This window comes from Colletotrichum spaethianum (genome assembly GCF_022836535.1).
Source record: "Colletotrichum spaethianum MAFF 239500 DNA, contig03, whole genome shotgun sequence".
Lineage (NCBI taxonomy): Eukaryota > Fungi > Ascomycota > Sordariomycetes > Glomerellales > Glomerellaceae > Colletotrichum > Colletotrichum spaethianum.
Window position 1 is genome coordinate 1,838,133 of NW_026054773.1, and position 24,988 is coordinate 1,863,120.

Consider the following 24,988-nt stretch of genomic DNA (forward strand, 5'->3'; position numbering starts at 1 on the left):
GACATTCCGCGTGAAGATTCGGACGGCGTCCGGGCTAGTCTTATCTGACGTCGACATCCAGGCGAACCAAAGATCCGGTGCTTGAGGGTTGGCAAAACGGGATTTAAGATAGGCGCCAATGCATTAGTGGCTTAAAACACCGTGCATGCCTCTGTTTCAATCGCTCGAAAAAGCGGGAGCGTACAACGTCGAGCAGAAAACGCCGTCGCGCTGGTCGCAATGGAGGAAGTCTATCAAAAAGCGTTGGCGATGGAAGAAAAGAAACCAATTAGCCGCGTCGGATGGCATTTAGGCTAAATGCGAAGAGAGCGGGTCTCTGGCCGAATCCATTCCCCACCGTACGGTGCTTTCTGCAGGACCTCAAGGCGGGCCAGACTAGGAACAGGCTGGGTACGCGGTTGACTCGAGAAAGAAAAAAAGTGAGGCAACTTGCTTCGTTCAGCAGCATCAGGAAACCCCCCATGTACTACACCTGTCTGTACAAAAAAAAAATTTGTTGGCATGTGCCAAAGTGTCTACTTCACGCCATCTTCCGACAGGGCAGCCCTTGGTGGACAGTTATGCAACATCAGCTGGCCGCTGTTCCTGGTGTTTCCCATTTTCGAGAGGTGGACAATCCTCACAAGACCCTTCTCGGCATGAAGAGAGCCAGTAGCAGAGCACGAAAGCCGCCCTGGGCCAAACCCAAAGCATGGCCACCATGCGTATCGACAACACTGCGAAAAACTCCCATTGCTTTACCTGATGCTCAACCATGCACAATTGGGTTACTTCACCACCCCTTGACCTTCCCGTAAAACCACCACAAGTGTGACCGTGACGAGCAAGTCACAGCAGTCAACGAGGTGTTCGAACCCCAACTACCCCAAGCGGCGGTTTGTCTCCCAGAATTAATTCTTAGGCTGATTTAAACGCACAAATGGGCGTGTCCCGTTCTGTTGTGATCACACACCCCCCATCTCCACCCCCTCCAAGATAGCTGGCCGCCGCCTTCATATCCCTCGCTTTCGCCCGTGCTATATTACCCGGTCGCCATGTCCATGGGCCATTGGGTTCCCCGTGTCGTCCAATGTTGAGCGCCCTGCTCGAGCTAAGACTCCAGAATCCAGCGACAATCCCTGGCTGGTTGGTCAGCTTTGGGGGAAACGATCTGTGTGCACTTTTTCCTATCGGTCCCTTTCACCCCGCCGCGAATCTGTCGTACCCTTGATACCCGCGCCAGAGCTGTATGGTGACGGCACCATGTACTTTTCTAAATACGTAGAGGTGGCCAGGGGACCGGTGGAGGTCATCGACGCGCCAGGTGAGAGAAAGACCAGGAGGGAGTGCCTTTCTTGCGATCCAGGTCGCTTGCCCTCGATCCGGACAGGCAGCCAATTCTAGTCTACGTGTTTGGCAACCGCATGGCAAAGTACACCTGGCATACGAGGGTTATAAATACCTACATCGTCCCTCGTCTTGTTCCTGAGCGTCACCTCCCTCTTCTATTTCTTCCTCTCTCTCTCCCTTCTCCAAGTCTTGCATTGCCCTTTGATACCCCTCACGCTTCTCTTCCAACCGTCCCCTTTAGCACCAGCGGACTTCACCATGGCTGTCCCCAACATTAAGCTGAACAGCGGCTTCGACATGCCCCAAGTGGGCTTCGGTCTGTGGAAGGTCGACAACGCCATTGCCTCCGACACTGTCTACGAGGCCATCAAGGCCGGCTACCGTCTGTTCGACGGCGCATGCGGTAAGTGAACCCATCTGCAACCACCCAGAGCGCACAATCGCAGCGTCTTTGGCTTGGGAGAGGAGGGGCAGGGTAGAAAGTTCGACCACGATGGCAATGGCAGCGATCATGCGACCACGGACTAGCAATTGGTGACATGAGTTTCTCCGGGGAAGGCGTTGTCCGCTGCCATTCACGCTATTGTTGGTGGTCTGTTTGGTCTTATCCTCGAGGACTTTGGGACGCCTGAATTACCCCTCCTTAACCCCACCATGGACGATGGGTGCGAATTTCTGCAGGGCATTGAGTTTCCCCATACGCTGCAATTTCACCCGGAAAGCTCTCCACACAAACCCCTGTCCATTCAGCCGGACTTCATACCCCCCACCTCCCCCGTCACCCGCTCACTTACACTTGGGGGATCCTCCAATTTCAAACAATGACATCTTCCGCGCATGCAACATACCCGTGTCGTATCTGTGGCTACTCAAGTTTGGTACTGATGTTTCATTTTTCCTACAGACTACGGCAATGAAGTCGAGTGTGGCGAGGGTGTTGCCCGTGCCATCAAGGAGGGTATTGTCAAGCGCGAGGATCTCTTCATCGTCTCCAAGCTCTGGAACACCTTCCACGATGGCGATCGCGTAGAGCCCATCGTCAAGAAGCAGCTCGCCGACTGGGGTGTTGACTACTTCGACCTCTACCTCATCCACTTCCCCGTCGCCCTCGAGTACGTCGACCCCTCCGTCAGATACCCGCCCGGCTGGCACTACGACGGCAAGTCCGAGATCCGCCCCTCCAAGGCCTCCATCCAGGAGACCTGGACTGCCATGGAGAGCCTCGTTGAGAAGGGCCTCTCCAAGAGCATCGGTGTCTCCAACTTCCAGGGCCAGCTCCTCTACGACCTCCTCCGCTACGCCAAGATCCCCCTGCCACCCTCCAGATCGAGCACCACCCCTACCTCGTTCAGCCTGACCTTGTCAAGCTGGCCGCCAACGAGGGCATTGCCGTCACTGCCTACTCCTCCTTTGGCCCTGCCTCCTTCAAGGAATTCAACATGGAGCACGCCACCGACTTCGTCCCTCTCTTCGAGGAGCCCACCATCACCGCCATCGCTAAGAAGCACAACAAGGAGCCTTCCCAGGTCCTCCTCCGCTGGGCTACCCAGCGTGGCCTTGCCGTTATCCCCAAGACCAGCCGCAAGAACGTCCTGGCTCAGAACCTGGCCGTCACCGATTTCGACCTCGAGCAGTCCGAGATCGACAAGATTAGCGCCCTCGACAGGAAGACTCGCTTTAACCAGCCCGCCAACGTAAGCTCCCTCCTTTACCTAGTAGGCAATGCATGAAACAAGCTGACTTCTTCTTAGTACTTCCCCACCGAGAAGCTGTGGATCTTCAGTTAGATGGTTCGCCCATGACATATTGTCAATTCAGCCTTGTTTATCGTACCTACAACAGCATTACGCCCGCCTTTAAAAGTGAGTGGCTTTCTAGCAAGTCACCACTAGCGGTGTGTAAGGGAGCAATATACAACGTGTGTCAAACATCGTACGACGTATGTCGATTGTATCTAGATACCCTCTCCCTCGGCAAGACTATGGTCTGCCGCTAAAATACAACCAAGAGCCATGATCAAGACCAAGACAGGTTGCCGAGCCCGCTTGCACAGGCATGTAGTGTGTTTTGTTTTTCGTGAGAAAGTCAGAATAGCCGCCCCGCCCATTGAACAATGCTTCTCACCACGCCCCTTGTGCCCCGAACAAGCGCGGCCATGTGTGTGGTGGAGAGGTATCTCGTGCTGAAAAAAAAAGTCCATATATGTCCACTGAATTCTGCTCCACCGCCAGATTCTAATCAAACGCCCGTGTAACGCCATGCCAGTCTCGTAGGAATCATGCTAGAGTGCCGAGCTTCAAAATCATGATGTCTTGACGTAGGCTGTGGAGTTTGTTAGCAATCGTGTTGTGTTGGTCTAGGACTGGTTGAATGCACTCACTTGCGTCGATCTGGGATAGTTGAGGCAGAGCCAGACGGACTTTGTTGCGGTACACCGCGGGGCCCCTAAGCTGCAGCGGGTTGCCTTCAAAGTAGACCGTCGTGAGCTGCTCCTTGTCGCGCAGCTCCTTCTCGACCTCGTTGAAGTCGGCGATCTGGTTGTAACTCGCCCAGAGCTCCTCGAGGTTCTTGAGGGGGCCGAGGCCCTTGACGCTGGCGACGGCGTTGTTGGAAATGTCGACGACACGCAGCTTCTCGTTGCGCTCGATGCCGGCGAGGGAGGTGAGGGCGTTGTGCGAGATGTAGAGCTCCTCGAGGCTGGGGACATCGGCGAGAGGGCCGAGGTCGCGGATGCGGTTGGACTGGATGCTGAGGATGCGCAGGTTCGACAGGCCGCCGAGGCCGGTGAGCTCGGTGATCTTGTTCTTGGCGACCCAGAGCTCCTCGAGCTTCTTGAGGGAGTCGAGGTTCTGCATGACGCGGATGCGGTTGGAGCCGAGCTCGAGGGAGGTGAGGTTGTCGAGGCCTTCGAGGTTCTCGATGGTGCTGATCTTATTGGCGACGAGGAAGAGCTCCTTGAGCTTCGTGAGATGGTTGACGCGCTTGATGTGCTTGATCTTGTTGAAGCTGAGGTCGAGCGAGGTGAGGTTGACGAGGTCGTCGAGGCCGCGGATGTGGGAGATGAGGTTGTCGTAGAAGTCGAGGTCCTCGAGGGTCGAGGCGAGCGGGGAGAGGCCGTCGATGGACTGGATCGAGTTCTGGCGGAGGCAGAGGCGAACAACCTTTTTGAAGCGCTCGAGGCGGAGGGCGGTGATGGAGGAGACGCGGGCGTGTGAGACAATGAGCTCGTCAGTTTCCGGGTCTTCGCCGTCGAGGAGGTCTACGGTGGGTAGCGTGTTAGTCTCGCTCTGCACTGGAAGAGTCTGCATCGTGGGCCATCTTGCCTTCGTCCGCGGGGAGCTCCTCGCCGGCAATGACGTTCTCGTCGTCGGATTCAGGGTCCGACAGGACTTCGGGGTTGGCGAGGACGGCGGTGCGCTGGACCCTGAGCTTCCCATCCCATCCTTTGCTGTTCCTCAGCCCGGGGCTGGTCTGGCCGTCCGTCCGCGGGGTGCCCTCCTCCTCCGGGAGTTCGATGCGCGGCGAGTGCCTCGGCGAGGATTCGGTCGGTGTCTTTGGGTCTACGGGGCCAGGCATGATGGGTTGTTGTCGTCTTCGTCGCGGGGATACGGGCGGTGTGTCGGTTGGTCGGTTTCGCGGGTTGTGTGCGATCTCGATTGTTTGATTTCAAATGGCGGGGTGGGAAACAAACAGCGAAGGCGGTCGGGTTTGCTGGTTTCTCAGCAGGATTGCGGGGCGGGTTGGTCGACAAAGTGGGATGACGAAGGGGGGGATGGGACTTGGAGTTCAAGAGTTTGAGGGGTTGTTTTGCGAGGATGATCAAGATCCCGTGTTGCACATGCTAGGGTACGGGGGAATTATGGATTCTTTGGACGGCTAATGATTATTTATTTATTATGGCCGCCTACATCTCACAGTTCCGCCCCTCTGCCTGCGGGGAGAGGGGGCATCAGAAGGGAACAACAACAACACACACGCATGTGGCACATGTTCCCCGGAGCAGGACCTGCAAACTGCAATGAGGTAAGGTGAGAAGTGACGGGATGGCTAGACTGCCCTGTTCCTTCTGAACTGGTGGAACTAATGTAGACGAGGTTTGGAGGCACAGGATTGGCGGATTGGTTCCAGAACCCATGAAGGGCCGTTTGACGCTAGAGTATGACGTCCCAATGGGTCAGTCACTCACTGTCAGTCGGGTCGCTTTCCCATAGACCGTCGTCCCGGAACGAGGATCAAGCCGCGGATCAAGGAGTCTGGCTGGTTGCCTTCCATCTGGATTGAATGGAAGCGTCCAAAACGGGGCCGCGTCGCTGGGGGTCTTTGTAGACATGGAGTCATCGTGCCGCTGGAAAGCCATTGTCGCAGGCTGACTCCAGCGCCATCAAAGAGGCTCAGCGCCGCCTGGTGTCACAGAGTGTGGCCCTGGTCTCAGTGCCTGTCTCTACTCTCAGTGACAGCCCCGCCACTGTTACCACGGGCTGGATGACGGTAGCACGGCACTGGAATGTTCAGGCCTTCAGGGTGCGATCCTTCCCCAGCCTCTAGAAAACGGCGCCGCCGTGGACGAATGCAGACCGCCGGCGATTGGGCTGGAATCCTGCACAATTCACCAAGGCCGTCTTCATTGCTGCCCACGCCGAATTCGAACCTTGCTTCCGAACATTCTCTGGACGGAATAGGTCCGGCTGCATGCCGGCCACAAAGAGCCCAGTCGCGTTCGAACACATGCGCGCCATGTCATGACCCTGCCAGTCAACGAGAAGTTGGAGAGAGCCGATTTGCAAGTCTCTCCCTGCCCCGACCCCCAAGCCTTCTCCATATCGCTCTCGCGCATGCAATCAGGAACCCCCCGTGACGGCCCCTTCGCCCGCGTCGCAAGGTCCTTCGTCAACCTAACACCACCCACCCCCCCAAGGCCCGACACACGCCTCCATGTCTCGCAAGCGATTGTGATGCATGCTATCCGCGCATCCTCGATTGGGCAGATCCTACGTCGTCCTCGCCGTCTGCAAGCACTTCCCGTCATAGCGATATGGCGAGCCACGTCTCCGCGACCGCCGCCGACACCGCACCTCGGCCTCACCCACAAGAGGCAGTTCCAAGCTGAGGCGCTGTATCTGCCGCCGCTAGTCTTCACCGGCCTTCTGGTCGCCCTCTGGACGCAGAAATGCATCGCAATGGTCATCTTCCAGAACAAGATCATCTACATGCCCGGCCTGCCGCCGAACGCGCGCAGGGAGCGCATCGAGGACTACGCGAAGCAGTGCTGGGGTGTGCAGTGGGAAGAGAAAAGGGTACAGGCCGCTGATGGGACGGATCTGGCCCTCTGCGTGGCCTCGGCGACATCGACTGGCGACAAGAAGACCACGTCGCACGCCGACACTATATCGGTGCCGTCGATCTACATCCTCTACTTTCAGGGTCCGCCCCATTCCCCCGCCCTCGCAGGCGCATAGCTGTGATGGCCAACCCGACGAACACAAGCTCACGCCCGGGAGAACAGGAAACGCCTCGTCCATTCCCCCGCGATTGCCCGACCTATCGTGGGTCCTCCGGACGCTGCAGCAGAGCAAGCGGCCCGCGCGATACACAATGGTGTGCCTGAGCTATCGCGGTTATTGGACATCGAGGGGTCGCCCCTCCGAGAAGGGCATCAACCTGGACGCGCAGGCGGCTTTGCACTGGATTGGCCGGATGCACGGGGAGCACGACGCTCACGGGCACCAGCCACTGCCGGAGGTGATCCTCTGGGGTCAGAGCATCGGCGCTGGGGTGGCCACGAACCTCGCGGCCTGGGAGGCGTTCCCGTCCACGGCGCGGCTTCGGTCACTGATCCTCGAGACGCCCTTCACGTCCATCAAGGATATGTTGGTGACGTTGTACCCCCAGAAATGGGTGCCGTACCGCCACCTCTGGCCGTTCCTCCGGAACCACCTGGATAGCTGGACGAACCTCGCGGCGATTGCCAGGAATTGGTCAGGGGAGCGCGAGAAGCCTCGCGTTACGATTGTAGAAGCAGGCAGGGACGAGCTAGTGCCGGCCGAACACGGCGCGAAGCTGGTCCAGCGCTGCGAGGAGGTCGGGCTAACGATCGAGAAGAAGACGGTGCGTGGCGCTTTCCACAACGATGCCGTCATCAGGCTGGAGGGACGCAGAGCTGTCGTCGACGCCATCGAGCAAGTCGCAGCTAGAATATGATCGCAGTCATGACATCAAGTGAAGTCTTTTGGCAGCACGTGTATAATGCCGTCTTGGTTCAACGTCGTGAACGTAGCCATGCCAAAGAGAGGGTGATCCTGATTGGCGAATTGAAAAGAAGCGTGAGGGTCTGCCAGAGAGCTGCCTCGGCGTTTTGAGTTCGCATCCAACTCCAGGGTCCCTGGGAGCTAGGAACGGTTCCCCGGCACGTCGTTGCTAGACTTGCAGAGATAGGTAATGGTCAGGGGCTGCTTAAATTGCCGTGACTCTTTTGTTTGAACCAAGCCTGTTGGATGGTAGTATCCGTTGCGGACCAACGCCATGTGCAGCGGTGGAAGTTCACTTGCAGAGCTCTTCCACGACCTCGAAAGTCGGACCTACGAGGTAAAGCAGAGAGAGAGAGATCTTGGTTCTCCATGAACCGGTTGTCTTCAGAGGAGCTGCTAGTGCGATTGTATGGTTTCAAGGGATCAATTGATGGCATTTCCAGTCTCATCGAACGACCTTCGCCCCCCTCCTTGTGACCGGATCCAAGCCTGGTGTAAAGTGGTTGCTCCAGACGTTTCTTCTTCTGGCATGGTGATTGCAGAGCTTGGACGTGGCCACGCCGCCTTAACGTGGACCTCTATTTTTTCCATCCCCTATCAGGCAGCTTCGTGAATTGTCGAGGCACCAAGCTATGGCTCGGCTGTCCGCGAACTCTTAGTCACAGGTACTTTCGTACCGCTGAACCACGGTAAAGGTACCTGCCGACCGGAGCGAGGGGACGCCAACCCCCTGGATTCGGCACCGTGGAACCAGCCCAACTTCACCCGTCGACACTGACGCTCTCGCACCTAATTCTGACTCGGCTGTTTTCCATCCCTGCGGATGGGCTTGGTCTTGGACCGGGTTCCGCCTGGCACCCAGTGCCTGCCAGTGTCCGCCAGGGCTTCCGCAAAGCAAATGGCGGAGGCAACCAAAAGAGCCACACGGTGCACCGACTGTCTCGCCTCTCACAAAGGGAGGGAACCCCCTGTCATCTTTGCACGTGATATCGCTCATTGCTCGTGTTTCGTTGCTGAGTGGGCCCGTCGCGTCTTGACGCGCCCAATTAACGACGCTCTCACCACTTTTTTTCCCAGGCACAGTCTCAATCTTGGTCAAAAGCAGCCAGGCCCGAGGCAATCACTGCGGCATGGGGGATAGAATCTCTTCTCGGGGGCCGTGCAAGGTTTAATCAGGCTGTATATAATGATTCTGACTCCCCATCCCAACAGAGAATTCCTGTTTCTCTCCCCTTTCTGTATTCACGCATCTCGGGACGGCGCCTTAGGTAGGTCAAACAGATTCATCGATAGAACTCAATCATTCATCCATCGCCACACCAATCTACCGGTTTTTTTTTTTTCATCCATCTCTTTCCATCATTTGAAACATCCCGACCATAGGGCAAACCGAGGTGTGATCTTTTGTGTATCTGGCTATTCTTTCTTTTAATTCCACCGTCTCTCTCGACAAACCGCCACAATGTTCAGCCGACGCTTCGAACCGCCCCAACCCGTGAACAAGAGCTTTTCGAAAAGTCACAAGGCATCCAAATCAAGCTCCTCGTTCAGCAAGGCCAGCGGCGTTTCGAAACACCGCCATGAGTCCCGTCACAGCCGCCGGCCGACGACCGCCACTACGTCGAGCACAGCGACCGAGGACACTGCGATGGGCAAGTAAGTCAACCAAGTATAAGATGATACCTCATATGATGCTTTTTATCATCCCATCTCGGTCAAAATCGCTAACATACGTCTTCCTCTCAGCAACCTGACCTCTGCCATCGTAACCCTTGTTGTCGGCACCGAACAACGCCTCTTCGCCGCCCACGAGGATGTTCTCTGCGCCTCGCCCTTCTTCCAGCACGCTCTTCGCGGCCCCCACTCCCCCGACGCCGGCGCCGCAGCCAAGCGCGTCGCCCTCCCGGACGAGGAGCCCGAGATCTTCTCCTCCGTGCTCGAGTACCTCTACAAGGGCGACTACTACCCGCGCCTCGTGCATAACAAGCGCCGCAACTCGTGGGAGATTGAGGCTCTCAATGCCGATGACGGTCGGGGCGGCGTCGAGTCGACCGTCTACCACCACGGCGTTGACGGCGACCTGCTCAAGGATACGGTCATCTACTGCGCCGCACAGAAGTACGGGCTCGAGGAGCTGAAGCGGGTTTCTCTGCGGAAGCAGGGTCTACGTGAGCTTTTTCATCTCTCGGATTGCTTCATCCACACTTACTGACGACTGCAACAGAGTCCGGAATCCAGTGCAGCACGATCCTGGCGTCGGCCCGATACGCCTACGCAAACACACCCGACAGCGACTCCAAGCTGCGGGCACACTACCTCGCTCTCATCATCCGCAGCCGGAGCACCTTCAAGCGCAGCGGCACCATGCAGCTGGAGATGTACAACGGCGGCACCCAACTCTTCTTCGACCTGTTCGTCGCGCTCTGCAACCACGTCGACGATATTTCGACAGTGTAAGTCGCACTCTCTGATGCTGGTGGCCGCCCTCGATTCTAATCATCAACAGAAACACACCTCGCACACCTCGCAGCGGTCGTCCTTTTTAGGACTTACCAGACTCCCTTTTCTCACCAGTCGTCACTTCCCATCTCAGCCAAGGACACACAAATACCCGGCTCACACCTAATGACTTGACGTTCTCACGCAATCCTGTTCTTCCTTTGGCCGTTTCTGTTTCTCATCGAGATTTTGACTGGGGCGGGCTTTCCTTTGGATTTGCAAAAATTCGCAAAATACCATAAACATCGGGCGTTTTGAACCTCCCTACCCCAGGAACGGGGATGGTTCCGGCGTTTGGGGACCATTTGTATTATTTCTGTCATCATCTCTGCGATTTCGTCGTTTTTCTTTGGTTCGACTTCTTGACATTCTCACAAGAAATCCTTGTATCATTATATTTTGCGTCTCGTAGAGAGCGCCATTGTCTCCCAGGCGAAGAGGTTCTGGGAACACTTTATCAGGGTTGTTTCTTTTCAAGTTTTCGGACAACGGCCCACATGGAGGTCGCCGAGAGTCGTTTCCAGTCATGTTGGAGCGGAAAAGAAGGGAGGACACGCGGACAGATTGCGTCTTTTTCTTTTGCGAAGAGAACGAAGTACTACTGTAAAATTACCATTCTACACGCTCGCTCTGCCGCGCTGAAATCTACAGGAGTTGCTGTTGTGATTTCTGAATTCCTGCAACTCTGACCCGATGAGGCTATTCGCACAACGTGAACGCTCGCCTGAAGGAGACGATATTGGCCGTCGCCTTTTCCCGCTTCTCCTAGCACTTGATACGAACCCGCCAGCCCAAAACCTCGGGGCACCCGGAAATAGTCCTGCGTGAACAGACGTGAATGCCCAAGGCACCTCGATTCGCAGAACCCAGACCGGCGAACCATCCCTGCCTACAGCCCGGTCGTTTCTCACGTCCGCCCGTTCGCCTCCTCCCCTGCGGAACAGCCTCCCGGTTCCTGGTCCACCGCAGCAAGAGCTCGCCTAGTGCGGCGACGGCCGTAAAAGTTGCGTACCAAATGCCCGCCAAGCTTTTGGTAGGATGCAATCCGCCCCCTTGCCTCGCGCAATGTGAGTCACACGATAGCATCACCGAACCCTGCTCATAGCCAACACTATCACCCATTCACACAAACCACGCTCCGCACCCTGAAAGCCCCGCTGTTCTGACCGGACGCTACGGCTGCAAGCACTTAAAAGCCACCCCTGCAAACCTTGGGAGAGAAAGCCCCCCCGGCTTAGTGAAACGTTAGTCACTAGGTCCGTATGTGCGCCGGCTGGACGGCTGGGTCGTGGAGGATGGATATCTGAGATTGGGAACGGGATTGTTGCTTCCAAGGCCTTGCTTTTTTTATTCTTTTCATGCGTTTTTTGTTTCGTTTTTTGGGATGCAACGGCCTTAGTGGGTATGTTTTCTATGAATAAGAAACGCCGTCCTTTTGGAGCTGCCTTACTAGGAATGGGGGCTAAGCATACAGTTGCGGATAACCTGTGTGCTTGCTTGTGGTTATCACGCAAGATGTTGCATGGACGTGCAGTACTGGTGGGGGATGGAAAGTGCATGTCGCATCAGGTGCATCATTGACTCAATTGATGACCCAAAGTGAGCGATTCGATTATCAAGCTTCAAGTCTGACTACGCGAGGGCGACTGCGAGGCTCCTACTCATCACTCGAAAGAAGAAGGCGGGGCACGAACAGGATGCGAGGTATCAATGTGTATTCATCTGCCGGGTTGACAAACGGCGTCGAGATAGACTTTATGAGTCTGATAGCGCTTGCCCACCACCAAATGTGAGCCAATATGCATGCTCCTATGCATGATTGCACGCCGCCGAGCACGTTCTCTCTACCAAGGCCGCTTGCCGGTCATGCGAGGTGTGTGACCGATGCCTCGTTGGGAAACTCATCGCTGCTTTACGCTCCCAACTGCTGTATCTCAGTCTTTGGCCGGTGCAAATCTCATGCAGTGAAGTCTTTGGTCGAGGACGTTCTCCACACCACCTCCTCCTACACCCCTGTTCCGGGGAACGCCCCGTTCTTGGACAGGACGACAATCCCGCGCTCACGCGCGATATAGCCCTTCATGAGGTTCTGCGTACAGGGAAAGCATTAGTCAATCAGGTTCAAACATTGAGGCAAATGATCCTCTGCCAATCAGGCGGGCTTTGGGGACGTCGCGACGACTTCTGACTGCCTGGGGCTCACATCATCGACCTTGTGATGATGCTGCCTAAAAGGCAGCCGAGGATGACGACGAATATAAAATGGTATCGAATGCGGGCGGAAGCGCGTGAGAACGCCAGAGCTTTCCTCCGCGCAACTGACCGAGTGAAGCGACTGCTCTAGGCTGCAGACAGCAGGCTGCCACCACTTGGGCACATAGTCCCGTCACGGAGACAACGAAAGAGATTGCGCCACGTACCTTGTAAATCATGTTGGCCAGCAGACATTCGACCTCGTCGGGATCCACACTCTCCTGGCTGCCGATGCTGATTGCAGCCGCAAACTCGGCGACAGGGACTCTGGTCCGACGGACCGGCGCCGCACCGGGGTCCTTGGCCTCCTCGAAACCGCCGGCGATGAAGACCTTGCGCAAGAGGTTACGCAGCGCGATGTCGCGGCCGCGTTCCAGGGTGAGATAGATCCTGCGGCGTACAAACTCTTCCTCGCCCTCCTGGAGAGCAAGGTCAAAGTTGCGCAGGTCGCCCGTGCGGATGCAGCGCGACAGTGGGAGGAACAGCTTCTGCAGGCGGGGGAACGGTTCAAGGAGTTTGCTGCTTGGGAGGGTGTGGGTGGTGAGGAGATGACAGGGAATAAGGTACGTAAGGATTCTCCTGTGGGCGGGCGTCAGTGATTGGCTTCATGATACAAGAAGATTTGGGAAGACTCGCTCTTGATTGCTCTTGGCGTCCTTATGACAGAGGGACCATGCCTCAGTGAGATGCTTCTCGGCCTGTTGCATGTCAGATGTATACTCGACAGGTTTCGATCCCTAAGGCTCCCTACCTCGACATAGTTCTCCTCGAGAAAGAAAAGTACGCCTTCGTAAAACTTGAACGTGACCCGCTGTGACTTGGGGAATGCCTCCAACGGGGGCATGTCTCCACGGTTCGTAGACAAGGCCTTGAGGATCGTCCGACTAAGGCTGGCGGAGTTAAGTTTGAAGTAGGTCTTGAAGAGCAGGTTGATGACGAAGTAGATGGCCCATTTTCTTGAGTCTTCGAGGGGCGCTCTAAAAATAGTCAGGTCTGAGGGTTTCTCTGAATGAAGGGGTGGATTACCTGTCACTCAAACACAAGGTGAAAATGCGCTTGAGCTGTTGCTCACAGTCGCGGAGCTGCTTCTGCTTCTCCAAGTCGGGATCGAAGTCGTCACCCAGCTCCATAGCGTTGGCAGCAGCGTCGGTGGTGTTGCGCTCCTCGTCCGAGCTGATAGCGAAAAGTCGCAGATGCTTACCTGCGGTGTAAAGACAAGGAATTGTCCAGGCCTCGAATCCGTAATTCGTGTAACCTCGGATGAGAGCGGTGGTGAACTCCTTCCACGTCTCATACACCTTTGTCCATGATGATGACTGCATTGGGTGTTAGTGATGAGGAATGATGTGTATGCGAAGCAGGGCATGGTGCGCGTGAGCTCACCCTACCTCCAGTACTGGAGTCGCCTTCCACTTTCAAGATCTCGCCGATAGCCTTCCAGTAGGCCGTGTAGACCTCTATCCAGCCGTTGGCCTCCTCGTGGTCGAGCTTGAATTTCTTAGATCCAGACCCTCGACCCTGAAGCATGTACTTGACGTCGGCCTTGACTTCTTGGATGTTTGTGCTCAGATAGATGGACCGGAGCCTTCCAGGCTTGTTGGCTGGGCTGAAGGGCTGGAGCGTTTGTGCCAGAGAGTATCCGGATCTGGCCTTGTAGGCGTTGCGGAACTCCTCGAAAAGGCCCTCCATCGCGTACGTCACCAGATGCTATACTGATAGAATCAACGTTGGTGGAGGTGAGACCGGATGATGAGTTCACCACTGTGAATGTCCGTGACGGACAATTGCGGTGACTGAAAAGTGCAAATCTCCAGTCAAGGTAGGTATAGATAAACCTCGCAATTGGTCAAAGACGTCTAGTGAACCGCTTTCCCGCTATGCCTCCTTCTGGGATGTGTCGTCTTCTTTGTGATGCTGGTTCTGTCTGAAGGTCGAGCTGCAATGTGATTGGTCAAGGTGCAACAACCACCAAAGACGTCTCCTGTCAGGCAGCAACAATTTTAGCCGTCATATTAAGGCATCACCGCATGAAAATCTCCTTAGTCTTCCATTGTCCCGTCGACACTGGATAAGTGGGGGCTTGATCAGCCACAGCACCAGCCACATTGATCCCCAATTGCCCCGACCGGGTGCGCTTAACAAAACGCCCCACCCACAGGTCCCAGCCCTGGAAACCGCTCCTTCCTCTCACACAGAATCCTTTTTGCTCCTGGCGCGCCAAATTCTTCCAAGTTTTTCGACCGCGCAACCACCACGATATCGGATATTCGACGACCATCGGCCAGCTCTTCACAGTAAGTCACCAGCCTTACGCAGTACACGACAGTATCATTTGTTTCTAACAGTCTTTCAGATGGGTAAGCACAATTCCTTTTCCCCTCTCCTGGACTTTGGATGCGAACGCGGCGACTTCGACGAACTCGTGCGACCCCGACGACAAAAACTTTTTTTCGATCATGACGTGTGACCTACCGATGGCGACTACGGCCAGGCAGAATGGCGAATGAACACCATGACCACGACACGACTGGAACTTGAACTCTCAGTCGGCTCCTTCGCTGGGAGAACTCTACCCAGGATTGCTCGCGAGGGGCACTTTTGCTCGTGGAGGAATGAGGGCTAGGTCACTCGTGCAGCACAAATCGGTGCTCGGGAGAAGAATGGCAATCACCACACGCTTGCAGCAATTGCCTCGAACACTCAGGACTCGATACCGACGATTCGCATCCATGGGCCGGAGAGTTTTGTGGCATTGGGACGACGCATAACTAACAGATTCTGTTCAGGTCGTCTCACGGAATACGAGGTCATCGGGCGCCACTTGCCCACCGAGTCCAACCCGACTCCCGCCCTGTACCGCATGACCATCTTCGCTCCCAATGTCACGGTTGCGAAGTCCCGTTACTGGTACTTCTTGCGTGGCCTGAAGAAGGTCAAGAAGGCCACCGGTGAGATCGTCAGCGTCAAGGAGGTACGTCGGCCCGCCGTCTGAAAATCTCAAAGGAGTCGAGAAACTGACTCTGTACGCCGCAGATCCACGAGAAGCACCCCCTCAAGGTCAAGAACTTCGGTGTCTGGCTCCGCTACGACTCTCGCTCCGGTACCCACAACATGTACAAGGAGTACCGCGAGATGTCCCGCACCGACGCCGTCGAGGCTCTCTACTCCGACATGGCCGCCCGCCACCGTGCCCGCTTCAGGTCCATCCACGTATGTGCCTCGCGAACACCGCCCGACTGCCTAGACCGGTCCGCTAACCAACCCCAAACAGATCCTCAAGGTCGTTGAGCTCGAGAAGGGCGACGACGTCAAGCGTCCCTACATCAAGCAGCTCATCAGCAAGAACCTGAGCTTCCCCCTCCCCCACCGCGTCGCCAAGATCAGCACCCAGAAGATCTTCAGCGCGAAGCGCCCCACCACCTTCGCATAAAGCGGTTGTTGGACGCGGCGTTGTTTCTCTGGTTTTCGACAAATGGAGGGGCGGGCTACTACTACTGGCAGGTGTTCATTAGGTCTCATTGAACTATCACGTGCATTTGCTCTCTGAAAGGCAGGGGGGCCGAACCAAAAAGAAATGGAATTCAATTCAAAACATCTTTCGAGCATGGCCAGCATGGGGAAAAGGACCAATCCTTCTTGATAGATGAGGGGCGAATGATGACCTGCGTACGAAGCCTGTGAATTATGACTTCTTGATGAGACGATGCGCGGTACAACCCCTTGGATCAGCTCGGCCAGAAGAGGGATGTCATGACGTCCGGCGCCGTCTAGGTAGACCAATGCCAACCCAACCTCTGTAGTCGTCGAGTTCGAGCTTCCCTACAGTGCTTTCGTGACGCAGTTGTGCACGTGGAATACGCGTGATGCCGTTCAAGCCGTCCGGACTGTATGCTCCGACCATTCGCTGTAGACTAGGCAAGCTTGTCTCCGTCGAGCTCGCGACCTTCAAAGAGCCATATTTCTTTCTTTGCAAGATCTGTTCCGGGTGAACAGTCATGCTGGGATCCAGGCATCGAGCCGGCCCAGTGAACCATTTCGAATTCGGTTCTGTGGAGTCGGGTGAGGAATCCGAGTGGGCCAGAGGAAGCACATCGTATCGCATCCTGGTTCCCCTCGCCGTCCTCCGTGACCACCATTTGTTCATTGAACGGGAATACACTAGAAGCAGCAGGCCTTGGCGACTGTCTGATTCCCGAGAATGTTTGCATGTGAGAAAACACCGCCGAGAGGGCCGGCTGGCAGGCAACCACCACAAGACTGGGCCGTCTTCCCACAGCCATCATCCACGCCCGGCTCGACAGTAGTATGTACAATCAGGCAAGGGCAGATTGTGAACCGACACGTCGGAGGCGGCCGATTGCCCGAACGGTGGCTGCGTAGTCTATCAAACTCTGTGCAAGAGCAGGATGTCATGGCTTCCCTTGAGACCTTTGGTCGCCGACTTTGAGGCCAAGCCACGAACCATAATTAATTACTGGCAATTCTCCATGGAACGGGCGACATGTCCCTCTCCTAAAGCAGGAATCTTACCGAGGCACATAAACCTTAATGAAAACGCTTTATAAACGATTACAGCCGTTCAAAAGAGGTTGGGAGCTCTCTGCTCTTCATACAATCAATCGTACACCTTGCTCTAGCTTACATGACTCCTGAGATAAAAGCAGCCCCCAAGCGACGTCGTTGATATAGCCACAGCCCGGCAGGCATCATGTCCGCAGGCGGATATCATCAGCACGTACACCGGAAGCGAGAGTCAAGACTGGTCCCATTTGGAGTATCACAGACTGATCGGCGTGGCTCGTCATATATATCGTACATTTCACTCCAGCACCCCCATCTCGTTGGACGCGTCAATCGTCCCCGGGCGACCTCTCCAGGTTCGCGTCGCTCACAAACTCGTTCCACGTACTCGGGTCCCACGTGAAATCCCCAACGTCCATCTGGATCCCAAAGTGGTTTATCAGGAGCTGCGGGTGGCCCCACAACGGCATGGCCCCAGCGTCCATGTCCTCGAGCGCCAGGCCGTATGCGTTCGGCATGTTCTGGGCGTCCGTCGCCGGCGGCTGTGTGTCGATAGCCATGGGCGTGCCTAGGCCTATGGTGGTTGTAGTCGTGGGAGGGGCGGCCGGAGGTATGGCGGTGTTCCGCTCGGGCGCGACCGCACTGTTGCCTCCTCTGCCGATGCCGATGCGGTCCAGTTTGAACGCCGGATGCAACGCCGGCGCACCCAGACCTGGCCGGGCATCCACCTCGGCATCGACATCTCCATTCCCCTCTCCGTCTCCTTCGACGTCAACATCGATATCCTCGTCCTCGTCCTCGTCCTCGCCATCACCCTCCTCTTTCTTCTCCCCGACGTTCTCCCTGCCAACAGCCGGTGCCGGCTTCTGGTCACCCAGCTTCACATCTCCCATCAGCGCCTCCGCCCGCGCAGCCCTCGCCTTCCTCAACAGCTTCCTCAACGGCCTCCACAGCGTGCCCCTCCTCGTGTCGGCGATCCGGTCCCTCATCCCGTTGAAGTTGCGGTCGACAACCGCCCACGCCCTGTCCACCAGCTCCCCGCGCGTCTGCACGCACAGCTCCGCCAGCGCGACCGCGAGCGGGTGCCACTGCACGTAGCTGTCGATCCACCACCCGAACCGCTCGCGGTACGTCACAGTGCTGAGCTCGACCAGCTCGATCGTGTTTACCGCCGTGCGGAGCATCGTCTCTCGCGCGACGCGGGGTTTCGCCGCCGCCGTCGCCGCCCGCGGCGTGAAGGGGTACTGGGCCGACAGCCACATCTTGAGAATGATGATGCGCACCGTCACCGCGGCGTGGCTGGCGGGGAGGTTGCGGACGTCTTCCTCCTCCTGCTGCTGCGACGGCGAGGCGGGCGTCTTGGGCGGCGCCGTGCCGAAGAGCGCCTCGAGGCGCTGCGCGTGCGCCATGATCTCGTCCTCTGACGTCGTTGTCTCCGGCGAGCCGTCGGCGTCCAGCGCGAGCTGCGGGTGCCTCGGCCGCAAGTTGCCAAAGATGCCCGAGGACATGGACGTGCAGAGACAAAAGGTCATTTCGGTGGGCCCCGTCCGGTCTTCGAGCGGCGTCGTCGTCGATGGGCCAAAGTCGTCGTCGTCGAGGTTGAAGGGCAGTCTGGTGTTGTACGACTGCCGGGGGATGGCGGCGTCCGTGCCGCGGTCCTCGGCGGCGCGGATGTCGAGCACGACAATCATCCACCACAGCCGGCGGCGCATCTCGGCCTCATAGGGCGGCAGGGGCGGCGAGGCGCCGTCGCGGTGGAGATGCAGCGCCTGGGCGAGGCGGACGACGAGCGGGATGAGGGCCCACGAGGCGCGGCTGGCGTTGTGGCTGCGGAGGAAGCACTGTTTTTGTGATTAGCTCGTGAGCTGCCGTAGAAGCGGGGGACGGGTGGGAGAGACTCACGACATAGTTTGTCAGCGCCTGAAGGGTCCTGATTTCCGTGCTGTTGAGAAAGTCTGCCTTTTGCAGCGCCTGCTCGACGCCCTCCCTGTACCTCTGTGCGAGCACGCGCCTCTCCTCGCCCAGGTTGGCGAGACACGCCTCATGGGACAACCCGGTGATGGCGCCAAAGTACATGGAAAAGAACAATGCCTCCGTGGCAACGTCGATGCGTTTGTTCGGCGAGTTCGCAAAGGCCTCCAGCTCGGCCGAGATGGTCGGCCGGTGGACGACCTTGAAGGCCGGGTCAACGTTGGAGAAGAATATCCTGCACATGTACAGGATGTGCTCGCGCGGCGGGTGCTTCAGCTCCTCCGTACTGTGGCAACCGATGCTGGAAAGCAAGCCCGACAGCGCCGGCGGCGTCTGGTCCTGGCCCTGGCCCTGGCCCCGGACGGCAACAGACTCGGGGCTTGCCGTCGTGGTCGGGCCTTCATCTTCGGAAGCCTCGCTCTCCGAGGGCTGGTCCAGGGCCTGCCTCATCCCCTCGACCTCCTGGCAGAGGTTCTCCCAGAACTCGGCGCTCATGTAGTTGGTCGGCGGGGCGGGTTGGAGATCCCACCCCGCCGGTGGCGACATGGCTGCACCGCTCATCTCAACCACCGAGCCGCCGCGCTGGCCGCCGGCCCCCCAGAAAGCGGGGTGGACGCGGCGGCGGCGCCGGAGGGAGTCTTGCCGGCCCCATCGAAGTTGCCAGAGTCGACTTTGCTGACGATGCTCTCTAGACGAGTAATGCGGTTGAGCAGCTCGCTCTGTCTTCCCTGTCGAGGCTTGCGGTTCCGCTTCCGCGAGGGGAAAACACAGTCCAGGTCGGAGCGCTCACACTGCTTGCACCGGGGCTGGAGCTTATCGCATTTGATCTTGCGATGGCGGCAATTTGCGCAGCTCAGCTGCTGCTTACTGCTGCTGGTACCGGTGCCGCCGCTGCTCGGGTCGGGCTGCTGTCGGGCTGTTGCGACCGAAAGCGACGGGGGCGTCATTGTTTGTTTGGTGAGGGTGAGGGTGAGGGATGAGTATTTGCTGACGTTGACGAATGTGGATTTGTCCCCGCTAGCTCGAATCAGGCTCACAGCGTCGTCACCCGCTCTCCTCCCTCGAGTGATGGACAGCGAGGAGTCACTCCAGGTAAGCCCGGCTGATGTCGGCACAAGGCATCGAGATGGTAGGTTGGCAAGGGGACTGCCTTGTGATGCGATGATTGAAATAAAAGGACGACTTGGACCGATGACGGCTTAGAAACAGTCTGGAGGCTTAACTTTCCCTCTCGACGTTCTAGACAATGCTTGGCGCGAACAGGGTGAGACAAGACGAATAGATCGGGGGGTGTCCTTGGGGGTGTTCTAGGTGGGCTGTGAAAGCCCCCCCAAGAGGCTGGTTAGGGATGGTGGTCTGAGATCTGCATTCAGAAGTGAAAATTCCTAAGGGGGCACATCGCCGCAACCCTCCCCACCTCAGCCCGGGTGGAAACCTTAAAGAAAAACCAGAGATGCACAAAAGAAGATGCAGTCCGCGGAGGGTCCGGCCGTGGCTCCCTCAGCTTGCTGCTGTGCCAAGGGCCGTCTCCAAACGTCTGTGACCCCGCGACTGTCGGTGGCCCCAATCGTAAGGCGTTTGTCGGTTCCGGCCGGCGAGACAGCTGAGGCTTGTTTGGGGGGGGGGGCAGCACAGCAAGGTTTGCGCGGGCGGGATGAAAGGGCAGACCACCATATGTCGCCGGCACTCGGCAGTCCTCCGTAAGACTCAACAACAGCGGAGCCTTGCTCGAGTCTCGTCTTCGCTGAAGGGGCCTCGAGAGGCTCTACTCAATTAGTGATAGCGCCGAGGCCCTCACTAAGCAGTCATAAGCGTTATGGGGTTTGTACAATGGGATGACTCAATCTCGAAACTAGATATAACATTGTGCGGAAATTATTTTTGCCTCTGGAACTGTGACAAACTCATACAACTCACCAGTGTACGGAAGAGTACAATTTAGAGAAGAAAGACGAAGGGAAACAAAAGAAGATGGACGTCCAACCTCTCGACTTCGTGACGGTGAAAACCACACTACCAACGATACCTCTACCGCCTCACGCCTCGCGACAACCCGTCGTCACCGAGCGTCTCATTCTGAGGCCCCTCTCTTCACATGATCTGCAACCGCTGCATGTCCTTCGCACGCAACCAGAGGTCATGAGGTGGTCTGCTGCCGGCCGGGTCGACGCCGACCTGGAGGAGACGCGGACCAAGCTAGCACAGATCCTGCCGCCCAATGACGCCGACAACTACGACTTCGCCATCTGCCTGCGGTCGACGGGCGAGTGGATTGGCCTCGGCGGCTGCAAGAAGCCCAGCGGCGGCGAGCTGGGCTGGCCCGAGATCGGGTACATGCTCCTCAAGGACTACTGGGGCAGCGGATACGCGACCGAGTTCGTCAAGGCCTTCCTCGGTGCCTGGTGGGCTCTGCCCCGCTCGGAGCGCGAGGTCAGCGTCGACAAGTCCACCGTCAAGGGGCACCGGGATGGGGAGGTGGTGGACGAGATCATCACCGCCGTCACGGAGCCGGACAACGTTGCCAGCCAGAAGATCCTGGCCAAGTGGGGGTTCGAGAAGCTCAATGTGTGGAGAGAACCAGGCGAAGAGGGAGGGAAAGAGACGATACTCGTCGGTCACGGCATCAGACGCCCGAAGCAATAGTCAAGACGATGTTGTTGTTGTTGCAGTTGGATGAGGGGCAAGGAGGATCGCCAAATCATGTGTTGTTGTAACAGCGGCCTAACCCGGACTTTTCGAGCTTTGAAAGCTTCAACGGTCTCCGGACCTTTGTCGACCGGTTCCTTCAGCCAAACGTAGCCCTAGGCATTGGGGGACAAGATAAGCACAGTGGTATCAGGCAGAACCATGCTCAGTCTTTTCGACAATTCAAACAGCTCCCTGAGCGGTTCAACGGTTAAGGCGGTACGGTGCAAGTGGTGCCGTCAGGTCCGGGGCAGACGATAGCAACAGAGCATTCGGACATTTTGCATCGTCCGCCGTTCCCCCGATCTGGTCGGCGAAAGCAACCGCCGCTGTCTGCGAAACGAACACTGAGCATAAATGAGAAGAAAACCGTCCCAAACCCTCGCTTGATTGCATGCCGTTGAAGAACTGTCATCCGGAAAAGGAACAATCAACAAACTCTGAGACCAATCTTGGCATTTGTGTAAGCCAGCCAGCACTAGCGACTCAACACCCACGCACAAGCAAAACAACACGCATACAATCGCAACTCACTCGCCCAACTCCTCGTCGAGCCCAACATGTCGCAACTCGGGTTGACCAACACAATTGCGACTGCGACCGGCATCTTGGGATGTGCCTGGTGGGCTGGTAAGCAGGCTCCCTCACTCTAGCGCTTCTCGCGGGCATTTTTTTTTTTTGATTTTTTTTTTGGAGGGGGAACCAACGTCAGTCGGTTGCTGACTCTTTGGTCCAGGTGCAACGGCATCATTGTCCATGTTCAGCGTCCCCGCCATCCTCCCGAGCGCCGGCTCGGAACCAGCGCATGCACTGAGGCAGTGGCAACACATTTTTTTGAGCGGCGCGTCGACCGGTCCCAAAGTAGCGCTCGTCACCTTTCTGACGTTGGCCTACTCGGCGTATGACCGCCGTAGCCAGGGCGTTGCGTGGAAGCCGTACGCCACCGCCGCCGCCCTGGGCCTCGCCATCGTGCCGTTCACCCTCATCTTCATGTCGCCGACGAACAGCGCACTCATGGCCGGTGCACAGGGTGTCAAGACGCTTGGATCTTCCGAGACAACGGAGCTGCTGACGAGGTGGCGGGCGCTCAACTTCGTAAGGAGCCTCTTCTCCCTTGCCGGCGCCGGCGTTGGGCTTTGGTATGCGGTTTCCCAATGAGCACCCGGCAGGTCTGGCCCCCTTGATGCAGTATTGATCGTCGCCGTATGGACGGTGAACCATGGCTATGGCACAGAGGTAGATTCATGTAAGATAAAGATAGCACTGGAGGAGAGCCAGCGAGATGGCCCGTTGAGGCCAGTGCGGCAACGCGAGGACAGCATTGGTGGTTATCGTTGTATGTAATGTAGCATAGCATCACCAAACGGTAAAGATGGTACACGCGAGGCGCAATGTACAGCAGCAGGTCCTTGCAAGCCTTACTCGCCAATCTCTGCTCATCCGCTCACCGCCAGATTGGCCTGTCCCAAACCCTTGGCTGCGACTGCATCATACGCAGATGCCACAGCGTTCAGGATGAGACGGACACGCGGGGTTACCAAAGTAGACCACAAGCAGGAGTGCTGTGGTATGTCGGGCAGGGTGTGCGACGCGCCGCCGCGGATCAGCACCCGGTAGCTAGCATTGTCTCTGGGGGCGAGAATGAGGCGAGAGTCGCGGAAAGCTTGGGTGCATCTCGGTGCCGGATCTTTGGTGTTTTGTCTTGGTGGCTACCGGGTTGCCGCCTGCCGTGGAACCGAAGGCCATGGCTCAGAGGCTACGGGCGACACTGTCGTGAGTTGAAAAGATTGTTCTCTCGAGTTTGCCGGTGGTGGGAGAGCCGGGGGCACCCACCGGGGAGTGACGAGATGAGCAGAGTTCGGGTTTTTCGTCCAGCGTTGATCCCTCTGGATCACCGGCGAGCTGGTCCTTTGGGGGTTCCCGGTGCCAGTGCGCAGACAAGACGACGGCCTGTCGGTTCGGTCGGGCTGCCTCAGCAAAGGATGCGTTGTTAGGGCCGGTCTCTCGCACCTTGCAGTGTCCTTGCGCCCAGGAGGCAGAGTCTCCGTCATGGCGGCTGAGCGGCCACCAGCCTCCGCAACAAGGCACATCGCGGCAGCCCGTCTCCAGCAGATGGACTCACCTGGGCATACTTTCAGGCTGCATCCCGGGGTTGGCTGGGCTAGGCAGGGCATCCATCGTCTTCGACGGGCATCTTTGGTCATCCGCATCTCTGGGTCTTTTTTGTTTTTGTTTTTTTGGCGGCCCAGCCTGATTGTAAAAGTGTTAAAAGTCAATGTCCATGTGGACCGGGACCGCATCAGGTTTCCTGTTCATCGATCGGAGGTACCTGTAGTCAGTCAAAAGTCGAGGTGCATTTCGCGTCTAACAGTCAGAACCCAAGACAATAACAATCAAATGTCGGGCAGGCCGAGAGCCGGTGAACATGCCGCATGCAAGCCAGAGGGGGGAAGCGGTGATATTCAAGGCGATTGAAGGAGGAGTCAGATTGCCATGGAAAAAGGGCTTGGGTTGAGTGGAAGACGAGAGAGGCATCTCGAAGTACTTGTAGATTGTGTGCGGATGCAGCGCAGGCTGAGGTACCTATAGGCATGCAACTCCTGGCCCAGTTATTTCCGCCAGGGAATCTGCGCCAGGGTGCACGTGTCAGCCCAACAGCCAAACGTTTTCCCTGTTTGATCGCTATTCTTACCTGCCACTGCCCTGCCCGCCTTGCATCCTGCACGGGGCTGCTGCTGGTCCAGGTGTAAGAGAGAAGGGTGAGAGTGAGAGTGAAAGTGAGAGTGAAGGCAAAGGTGCTGCTGCTCTCCCACTGCTCGGTTCTGCCCGACAGGAACTCCTCCACACCAAAAGAGTCCATCGTGCGTCCAAGTCCTCGGCCACGTCTCCGGCCCCTCCAACCTCCAGGTCGTCCAAACAACAAGGCGCAGGTACCCTGCCTGCCTGAAGCTGTAGTCCGAGTACTTTAGTTACATCATCACCAGCTCCCTGCCCGCCTAGCTCTCGTCGACCAGTCGCATCCTCATTACTCTCGTCTCCCTCTCACTCACTCATCCGTCCTGTCGCTCTTCACACCCACCCACCCAGAGACATATCATCCGCACGCCGTCTCCTCGCGCGCACCCTCTCCTCCGTGGCGCGCCCTCTCGCTCACGTATCCATCCGGCCTTGACTCACGGCTTGGCTTCAGCCTACTTCTGCCTTACATCTTGTCTCGTATGATGATGTTATGGCGCCGGCCCGCACCCAAGATACCCTAGATTATTATTAGTACCTGTTGATGCCCCCTCCCCAGCACGACGTCTCGTTTGCGTCCCAACGCTAGCGATTTGAACCCGTGGGCTACACGACATAACGTCTCGTTTCAACGGCCGCTTGCGCTCTGCCTTTCAACTCGAACGTCCGACTTTCGACGTTGCTCTTGCTCGTCGCATTCCTCGCCAAGTCGACACCGGCCGCGCGATACGTCCTTTTGCCGGTCAGCA

General features: G+C 57.2%; 12 protein-coding genes across 12 annotated transcripts; 7 read left to right on the forward strand and 5 right to left on the reverse strand.

Annotated features, from left to right (window-relative positions):
* Positions 1 to 1,587: 1,587 nt before the first annotated feature.
* ColSpa_02007 (NAD(P)H-dependent D-xylose reductase XYR1) lies at positions 1,588 to 3,116 on the forward strand (the record flags this gene model as incomplete). Its single annotated transcript, XM_049268219.1, is given in 5 exon segments — positions 1,588 to 1,732; positions 1,761 to 1,811; positions 2,234 to 2,581; positions 2,599 to 3,023; positions 3,081 to 3,116. 5 exon segments carry the CDS (start codon positions 1,588 to 1,590, stop codon positions 3,114 to 3,116), a joined length of 1,005 nt encoding a protein of 334 aa, XP_049124176.1.
* Positions 3,117 to 3,631: 515 nt separating this feature from the next.
* Positions 3,632 to 4,905, reverse strand: ColSpa_02008 (protein phosphatase 1 regulatory subunit SDS22; the record flags this gene model as incomplete). The annotated part of the gene is made up of 3 exons (XM_049268220.1): positions 3,632 to 3,651; positions 3,710 to 4,588; positions 4,623 to 4,905. The coding sequence occupies 3 exons, from the start codon at positions 4,903 to 4,905 to the stop codon at positions 3,632 to 3,634; spliced, it is 1,182 nt and encodes a 393-aa protein (XP_049124177.1).
* Positions 4,906 to 6,068: 1,163 nt separating this feature from the next.
* On the forward strand, positions 6,069 to 6,785 carry ColSpa_02009 (uncharacterized protein; the record flags this gene model as incomplete). The annotated part of the gene is made up of 1 exon (XM_049268221.1): positions 6,069 to 6,785. One exon carries the CDS (start codon positions 6,069 to 6,071, stop codon positions 6,783 to 6,785), a length of 717 nt encoding a protein of 238 aa, XP_049124178.1.
* Positions 6,786 to 6,921: 136 nt separating this feature from the next.
* ColSpa_02010 (protein bem46) lies at positions 6,922 to 7,527 on the forward strand (the record flags this gene model as incomplete). The annotated part of the gene is made up of 1 exon (XM_049268222.1): positions 6,922 to 7,527. The coding sequence occupies one exon, from the start codon at positions 6,922 to 6,924 to the stop codon at positions 7,525 to 7,527; it is 606 nt and encodes a 201-aa protein (XP_049124179.1).
* Positions 7,528 to 9,036: 1,509 nt separating this feature from the next.
* Positions 9,037 to 10,031, forward strand: ColSpa_02011 (uncharacterized protein; the record flags this gene model as incomplete). Its single annotated transcript, XM_049268223.1, has 3 exons — positions 9,037 to 9,230; positions 9,321 to 9,742; positions 9,799 to 10,031. The coding sequence occupies 3 exons, from the start codon at positions 9,037 to 9,039 to the stop codon at positions 10,029 to 10,031; spliced, it is 849 nt and encodes a 282-aa protein (XP_049124180.1).
* A 2,047-nt stretch (positions 10,032 to 12,078) lies between these two features.
* ColSpa_02012 (protein CSN12) lies at positions 12,079 to 14,015 on the reverse strand (the record flags this gene model as incomplete). Its single annotated transcript, XM_049268224.1, has 5 exons — positions 12,079 to 12,162; positions 12,494 to 12,905; positions 12,941 to 13,303; positions 13,353 to 13,642; positions 13,710 to 14,015. The coding sequence occupies 5 exons, from the start codon at positions 14,013 to 14,015 to the stop codon at positions 12,079 to 12,081; spliced, it is 1,455 nt and encodes a 484-aa protein (XP_049124181.1).
* Positions 14,016 to 15,186: 1,171 nt separating this feature from the next.
* Positions 15,187 to 15,756, forward strand: ColSpa_02013 (60S ribosomal protein L20-B; the record flags this gene model as incomplete). Its single annotated transcript, XM_049268225.1, has 3 exons — positions 15,187 to 15,297; positions 15,360 to 15,536; positions 15,598 to 15,756. The coding sequence occupies 3 exons, from the start codon at positions 15,187 to 15,189 to the stop codon at positions 15,754 to 15,756; spliced, it is 447 nt and encodes a 148-aa protein (XP_049124182.1).
* A 1,420-nt stretch (positions 15,757 to 17,176) lies between these two features.
* Positions 17,177 to 19,364, reverse strand: ColSpa_02014 (bikaverin cluster transcription factor bik5; the record flags this gene model as incomplete). Its single annotated transcript, XM_049268226.1, has 2 exons — positions 17,177 to 18,688; positions 18,750 to 19,364. The coding sequence occupies 2 exons, from the start codon at positions 19,362 to 19,364 to the stop codon at positions 17,177 to 17,179; spliced, it is 2,127 nt and encodes a 708-aa protein (XP_049124183.1).
* Positions 19,365 to 19,375: 11 nt separating this feature from the next.
* ColSpa_02015 (bikaverin cluster transcription factor bik5) lies at positions 19,376 to 19,765 on the reverse strand (the record flags this gene model as incomplete). Its single annotated transcript, XM_049268227.1, has 1 exon — positions 19,376 to 19,765. The coding sequence occupies one exon, from the start codon at positions 19,763 to 19,765 to the stop codon at positions 19,376 to 19,378; it is 390 nt and encodes a 129-aa protein (XP_049124184.1).
* Positions 19,766 to 20,789: 1,024 nt separating this feature from the next.
* Positions 20,790 to 21,461, forward strand: ColSpa_02016 (putative N-acetyltransferase p20; the record flags this gene model as incomplete). The annotated part of the gene is made up of 1 exon (XM_049268228.1): positions 20,790 to 21,461. One exon carries the CDS (start codon positions 20,790 to 20,792, stop codon positions 21,459 to 21,461), a length of 672 nt encoding a protein of 223 aa, XP_049124185.1.
* Positions 21,462 to 22,063: 602 nt separating this feature from the next.
* Positions 22,064 to 22,661, forward strand: ColSpa_02017 (monooxygenase hypC; the record flags this gene model as incomplete). The annotated part of the gene is made up of 2 exons (XM_049268229.1): positions 22,064 to 22,133; positions 22,240 to 22,661. The coding sequence occupies 2 exons, from the start codon at positions 22,064 to 22,066 to the stop codon at positions 22,659 to 22,661; spliced, it is 492 nt and encodes a 163-aa protein (XP_049124186.1).
* Positions 22,662 to 24,112: 1,451 nt separating this feature from the next.
* On the reverse strand, positions 24,113 to 24,363 carry ColSpa_02018 (uncharacterized protein; the record flags this gene model as incomplete). The annotated part of the gene is made up of 2 exons (XM_049268230.1): positions 24,113 to 24,130; positions 24,196 to 24,363. 2 exons carry the CDS (start codon positions 24,361 to 24,363, stop codon positions 24,113 to 24,115), a joined length of 186 nt encoding a protein of 61 aa, XP_049124187.1.
* Positions 24,364 to 24,988: the final 625 nt, after the last annotated feature.